Below are 7781 nucleotides of genomic sequence, written 5' to 3' on the forward strand. Positions count from 1 at the left end.
AAATGCTGGGCTGGAAGAAGCACAAGCTGGAATCAAGATTGCCAGGAGAAATATCAGTAACCTCAGATATGCAGATGACACCACCCTTATGGCAGAAAGTGAAGAGGAACTAAAACGCCTCTTGATGAAAGTGAAAGTGGAGAGTGAAAAAGTTGGCTTAAAGCTCAACATTTACAAAACTAAGATCATGGCATCTGGTCCCATCACTTCATGGGAAATAGATGGGGAAACAGTGGAAACAGTGTCAGACTTTATTTTTCTGGGCTCCAAAATCACTACAGATGGTGACTGCAGCCAAGAAATTAAAAGACGCTTACTCCTTGGAAAGAAAGTTATGACCAACTTAGATAGCATATTGAAAAACAGAGACATTCCTTTGCCAACAAAGGTCTGTCTAGTCAAGGCTATGGTTTTTCCAGTGGTCATGTATGGATGTGAGAGTTGGACTGTGAAGAAAGCTGAGCGCCAAAGAATTGATGCTTTTGAACTGTGGTGTTGGAGAAGACTCTTGAGAGTCCCTTGGACTACAAGGAGATCCAACCAGTCCATTCTGAAGGAGATCAGCCCTGGGATTTCTTTGGAAGGAATGATGCTGAAGCTGAAACTCCAGTACTTTGGCCACCTCATGTGAAGAGTTGACTCATTGGGAAAGACTCTGATGCTGGGAGGGATTGGGGCAGGAGGAGAAGGGGAAGACAGAGGATGAGATGGCTGGATGGCATCACCGACTCGATGCACATGAGTTTGGGTGAACTCCGGGAGTTGGTGATGGACAGCGAGGCCTGGTGTGCTGCAGCTCATGGGGTCGAAAAGAGTCGGACACGACTGAGCGACTGAACTGAACTGAAAACAAGCAAATATTTTACTCTGTTGTTTTTAAATGTGGAGTGTGTTCAGGAGGAATGAGCACTTCCCTGGTGTAGGGAGCAGGGTCTCATTCTTTGTTTTTCTCCATTGCTTAGCACAGTATCTGGCATATAGTGAGTGCTCGCAAATTTTCTAAATGAGACTGATAATTATTCCATGCTTATATTTTTAATATTTTTGTATATCATTGAATATAAATGCATACAGATAAATGAGTATGCACATATTACATAAGAATCAGTATTCCATATCTGTAAAATTATTAAACTTGGAATTTGTTTATTTTCAAACATAGTCTAAATTATTTGCCATTTCAGAAAGCAGTTTAGCGACATAGCGATTACCCATCAAAAATGTGTTTTGTAGAAACATTCATAAATACATAAAACCATATGCCTTTGCTCATTGTAGAATTGTTTGTAAGAACAATTCCAAATACGTATCACCAGTGTGAGACTGACTGTAGAGCTACCCAGATAATGTAATACTGTGTACTTTTTAAAAAGAAGAGAGAGATTCAGTCTTTCAATAAAAAATTTTTTACTTCTTATAGCTTTCCAAATATAGTTCTAAGTATTAAGAATACAACAGTGAAAAATGGTCCGAAATCCTTGCCCTCAATTTCTATGAGGGAGCGAGGGCAGTGCTTAATAAATTGAAAGATATCCAAGTTTTGTTTAGGTTAAAAAAGTTATGAAAAATAGAATTGTGGAATAATATGTACAGTATGATCTCCTTCCCATTATAAAAATTAGTGTTACTAATATATATTATACATGGGGGAAACAAGGAAGAATATATTACATGCTGTTAACATTGTTTTCCTCTGAAATAAGACATTATAGAGTTCTTTTACCTTATAAGTCATCTTTTATGTTTACTGTTTAAACTTTTCTATAATGTTTAACTTTCTGGAAATAGTATACTTATATGCAGAAAAAAATAATAAAGATTTAAAAATATGATTTAAATTCTAATTCTGAATAAGCATCTTGTCCATATTAATACATATTAATACTAGCCATATAAGTCTTTTAAGATTTCCATTGAGAGTTTTGCTGTAACATTTTCATAAAAGTGTTCTTAGTTCAGATGCTCCACGAAATAAATGTGTATAAATTCTTTTCTTTTAATAGGAGTTTGCTGTTGATCCAGAGAAAATACAGTTGTATTCTTTGTATCATTCACTCCATCATTATAAATATCATGTTTATCTGATATGTAAAGATGAGGTAATTACTTTTTTTATCTTCTTAAAAAAGAAATGTATGTTTTCCTGAGGTTTAAGAAGATTGTAGCTACAATATTTTTATATGCAATTTTTAAAGGTTGCATTCCATTTACAGCTACTACAAAATATTGGCTCTATTCCCTGTGTTATACAGTATATCCTTACAGCCTATCTTGTACCCTTAGTTCATACCTTCCACTCTGACCCCTGTATTGCTCCTCCCCCCTCCCACTGGTAACCACTAGTCTGTTCCCTATATCTGTGAATCTTCTGCTTTTGTTGTTAAATGTACTAATTAGCTGTAGTATTTTTTAATGCCTTAAAGAGAATTGTTAGAAATAATTTTTAAAAATATGTGTCTATGCTCTCTCTGTTAAATGCTGTGCTCAGATTAATCTGAGGCTCATCGCTTCTCATGGGACCTGTGAGTGGTAATGTTTTTGAGCTGTTATATTTGTTTTACATTGCCATGATAAATGGCACTTTATTGCATTTTCTTCTCTCATAATGTATAATCATCCTGTTTAATTAATTCATTTCAGTCACTGCTTTGAATATCTTTGCTGTCCTCTTTATCACCAGAATGACCTTATCCCAATTAATTGCAGAGAAATGGGTGTTTTGTCCCTTGGCGTGAAGAAATGATAGTTAAAATTTAATTGTATCTTTTCAGTATCATAATTTAAGTTGCTTAGAAATTATGTATGACCATACCACTTGATGGATGGAATATAAGGATTAACCTCAGGGGTTAAATGGTTGTACACAGTAACCTTTTTTGACAAGCATTATCAGTTTTTTAATTTAAAAGGGTTAAGTTGGCTCAAAGCTGTACAATCATGAATTTTATAATGATCTGGTATGGGAAAATGTGCATAAATCTAAAATCTGTCTAGCAAAGGAGAAAGTGAATACGGTCACACAGCATATGTTGGCTATTTTTACGATGCTCTGGAATGCAGGAACTGACCCCAAAATTTGTTATTCCACTTTTAACGCAATTGGACGGAATTGAGAAGGTTTGAACCACTTCTAGCCTTCCTCCTTCCACACTTGGAGCCGACAATGATAGGATTAGACCACTCAAATTTATTCGAGATAGTCATTCTCTGCAGATGGAATTTTTTTGAAAAATTAGTGTTTGGCAAATTTTTAAATCCTCTTTTTATTCAGGATAGAGAAACAGTGAGCCCTTGTGAAGAGCTTATAAAGTGATAAGTATAAACTAATTTGGTATTTCTTTTCATTTTAGATTTCTTCCGTGCAGAAAAAAAATGAAGATTTAGGACAGGAAGAAATTGTTCAGCTTTGTATGAAAAATGTTGAATGGGTAGAAGACCTATTTGAAAAATTTGGAGAACTTTTAAATCATGTACAGCAGAAATGTTCCTAACATTGCCACAAAAATTCCATCTATTTTCTGGCACTAATGAGATGGCAGAGGCAGGTGGTCAAAGTGGTGGTCTGGAGACCTCAGATAATTGAATGTCAAGCAGTGGTCTTGTGTAGGCACGCCTGCTTTGACCATGAACTTGCATCATGGCCTCTGCTAAAGGACAGTGGTGCTGCCAAGGAAGTCAGTCCTTTGGAAATGAACCTGAATGTCACCGTGTTTTTATCCTGATGAATGATTTTTCTATTTTGTAAACCATTGGGAAACTGAGTTTTATTTTCAGAAATGTTTTTTGACAAATGATGAAGCATGCACTAAACATAATTTTTCTTTATTGCTAGAGAGATAAAACTTAAGTAACTTGATTATTTTTTTCCTGACTCTGACCAGAATGAACACCAGAATGAAAGAAAAGTGGCAGAAAGCGTATGTTTATCTTCATGTCTGACCACAAAACGGAAAGTATTGTACATTATGTAAGCAGATCTGGTGTGATATGACATTCTGTATGAGAATTTCATCAGTTTAAAAATGTAAAATTCCGAAACGGCATTCTGCTTTATGAACTTTTACTCTTAACATGTTCAGGAAACTGGATGTGGAATTGGTGCAATTCTATGACTGCTTTTTGTGTCAAATTATATGGTGATGAAAAAACAATGACATACTATTTTCCCTATCTCAAAAGAAAAGTATTTTCCTTTATACCGTTTTTCCTTTGGAAAAATTTTCAATTGTACATTTTATTTCACTAATAGTTGTATTTTTCACAAGGAAAATGTTGTGGTTATAATTATGTTTGATGTATCTGTACTACACTTTTCATTATTTTCAGTAAATCTTATTTAGTTATATGTTGAATTTCTATTGTAAATTTATCTTGAGGTAACGCTCTTTGTTTATACAGATTTACTTCAGTGTTTTCCAGAATATGCATTCAGTACTAGAATTAGTTTAGCTTTATAAATGGGGTTGTGTTAGACACTGCAGTCATTTTCTGATTCATGAAAATAAATTTCTTAGTAAACTAGCACTTGGTTAACTGATTTGTCAAGATTAAAATTAACCACATTCTACATTTTGAAGACTAAAACGTGTAATTAGACTACATGCAGTGTTAAACACAGCCGACCTGACTCTTAGAACTGGAAGTGGTAGAGTCCTCCTTTTGGTGCCTTTCCAACCTTTATACATGCTATTGTAGCTCTCTTTAGTTGGATAGCTAGTGTTTCTTCAAGTAGTTTAGCCGAGACCGTGAATGTATTAGGTTCAACATGACCTTCTGTTTTTATTTGTGTTTGCCAACAGGATGCCTTATTTGTTTGAGAAAAAATTTTTTACTAGTGTCCTTCTAAACGATCTTCTTTTTTAGGATTCTAAAGAAGTTGTTAATCATCATACTCGTGTTTATTTTACCACCATTTAGTGCCTTAAGTCCTATCAAAAAAGCAGTGTTACTGCTCAGTGCCCAAGTAAGACATGCTTACGTGGCTATTGCTGTTGTCTTTATTTTGAGTTAACAGGCCAACTTCTTACACTTGAAACCTCAGTAAATTGGCAAAGAATTGAAGGTTGCATGTAACTTGATTTGAGAATCAAAGTAGCATTGGGTGGAAATGGAGTATTTGAGTTAAGCTTACATATTTATTTCTGACGGTTATCTTATTGAAAGCAATAATCCTTAATCTAACAGTCCTTATACCTGGTGTTAGACAAGATAATCATAGAAATTCCACTCAAGAATTAAATGTTCCATTTCTGAACATTTAGGCAGCTTATTTTGAAAGCAAAAGTAACTTATTAAATTCATTTTGCCTAACTCCAATAAGAGAGAATCATCACTGAGAGCAGCATAAAATTAATTTCACTAAGTGGAGAAGAGTAGGAAGCAGCCATATTTCTTTCTGATACTGACTCTGGACAGAATTGGTTTCTTTCATTTCCAAAGTGCAGAGTAGCGAACTACATCATCTAATGTAGGATTGTAAGTACACGTCTTTATGTTACTTCCCATAGCTTATGCCTGAATCATTAATGATTTAAACATTTTTAAAAGCCATCCTGCATTTAGGTAACTCTTGAAGTACAAGTTTGAAATCACTAGCCACATTTCCTTCATCATAAGGCCCGTGGAAAACAGAGACATTCCTTGTTTCCTGTAGAAAATAATTCCATTTCTTTTTCAACTGCAGTTGCCCTTCAGCTGCTTGCAGTTGTATTCATATTAGAAAACAAGTGTTTTCATTAAACCGGAGGCCAAGTCTATGATACTGCCTGAAGGAAACTCAGTTACTTTGCACCATCTTCTCTCATTTGATCCATATAGCATAGGGAAAGACATCAAACTCAGGCCTTAGTGAAGTGGGACTGTTACTATGACATCCATACACAAGTCCTTTCTTTGTATGAAATTGAACAGATACCTAGCTGGTTAGCATTCACATTCCTTCCCAGGGAGTTTGAAATGTGTAATATAGAAATAAGCTTAGGTCGTAGATAGAGTTCAAGAGAGAAAGCACATGTTGCCACAATACAGGAAAACGTTTTTAAGAAAGATTGGATTTTCGTACCTACAGAAACCTAGACACAATTTACTATTTTTTAAAAAATTGTTTTGTTTTGGTATTTACTCCTAGTTCAGATTAGTGGTTAGAGAAGGGGCCTCCTTATTCCCATTTTCATGACGACCTAGTTTCTACTTAATTGACCTAATGAAGTTATAAATTTATAATGACTTATGAATTATAGTAAACAATAGAAACTACCCACTTTTGTATTATACTATCAAATAGAAACAATGATGAGATAGAAAAATCTAAATTTAAAATGGCTTAGAAAATATTCAGATTATCTTCAAATTTCTAAATTTCATCTTATTTCTAAAACAAAATTATAGGTAAAAATTATAGGTGACTCATACATCCCTTACGGTTTTTCAAAGTCTCAGTTTCCTTTTAATATATGTATTTATTTTTGTTAAAGCAGCTATTTTCCAACCTGTGACTTTGGAGATACACCCATAAAACTAATATGGCAGCAGGGTTATTGAATCAGCTTTGGGTCCCAGAAGTTGCTTCAGATGTGCACGTTGTGAATTTTATTGTATCTATAGAATATAATTTTTGTTTTAAACTGTAGTTCCATCTATTTCTCAGAAATAACTTTTCAAAGAGCGAAAAATTCCAGGATAACTACTTCTGTGTCAGTTACACTTGACACATAACTGCACAAATGAACAATGTACACTGTTAGTTGTACATTAACTTACATGTACGACTTCTGGCATCTGTGTTCACAAATGCATGTTTTCGCAAATCACCGTTATTTATAAGTGACAATAATTGAGGTTAAGGTTACAAAGAAACCTGCATTTGTAGTCCAGAGTTTTAAGTGGTCCATAATACAATGTACGGAAATGTGAAAGACAATTTTGTATATTTGTTTGTTACTAACTCAGATCATTAAAATGAAAACAATTTTTTAAACAACAAAATCAGAATGTTCTGGGGTTTGGTTCTTTTGTTTTTAAGAATTGAAAACTGATGTGTTATTCATGTATCATCGTGTTATAGATTGAGTACACATTATGAAGTCCTAAATAATTAGGTGCAAATGGTAAAGGGCCCACCCATTATTTTCTCAAATGATTGACTCAGTATTTGAAGAATTATTCAGCTTTAGCTGACAATATCAGAAAGTACTTAGGATTTTCTGTGTTGAGATTTGACTCTTAGCCTTTCTCCTTCTATAAAGAAGTATAAATTCTGTAATTTCTAAGTTTTATTTGAAAACAATGCATAGCTAAAAGCAATTGCTATTATCCAGATACTTTTAATTATCTATGTAAACTGTTGAGTAGGTAAAAAAGGATTTTGTCTTGACTGATCCTTTACTTTTCAAAATAATAATATTTTGCCTTTACTTTTATGTAAATATTTTAAAATGTTAAGTATTTCAATGAAAAACATTGTCAGCATATTTGCTAGGTTTTAATTAGTTTTGATTATAAAGCACTTTTCATTCCTTGGTTTATTTTACACAGTACAGAAATAAGACTTTATCAAAAAAGTTTTAGATGTGTCTGACTCTTTGCAACTCCATTGACTGCTGCACCCATCTTTTTAAAGATACACTTTATATCTCAGAGAAGCTCTCTTAAACTCAGTTATTTAAGGTCACCTTCTCAAGGAAAATGTGAAAGAGGATACTTCTTTGTACACACAAAAAATGAAGAACATGAAAAATATATTTTAAAAAGATATAAATCACTCTCTACTTAATCTTGACATC

The 7781-nt window shown here is 33.7% G+C and overlaps 1 protein-coding gene across 4 annotated transcripts in view; it reads left to right on the forward strand.

Moving 5' to 3' along the window:
• Nucleotides 1–6984, forward strand: part of QSER1 (glutamine and serine rich 1) — a 79459-nt gene extending 72475 nt beyond the window's left edge. For all 4 annotated transcript variants that reach the window (XM_010831819.1, XM_010831818.1, XM_010831820.1 and 1 more), the window contains 2 exons: nt 2004–2099; nt 3351–6984. In XM_010831819.1, the coding sequence (XP_010830121.1) occupies nt 2004–2099; nt 3351–3491 (237 nt within the window). In that variant the 3' untranslated portion in view covers nt 3492–6984. The remainder of the gene's footprint in view (nt 1–2003; nt 2100–3350) is intronic.
• The last annotated feature ends 797 nt before the right edge of the window (nt 6985–7781 follow it).

The sequence above is a fragment of the Bison bison genome, unplaced genomic scaffold, assembly GCF_000754665.1.
Source record: "Bison bison bison isolate TAMUID 2011002044 unplaced genomic scaffold, Bison_UMD1.0 scf7180017864531, whole genome shotgun sequence".
In the NCBI taxonomy this organism is placed as follows: domain Eukaryota; kingdom Metazoa; phylum Chordata; class Mammalia; order Artiodactyla; family Bovidae; genus Bison; species Bison bison.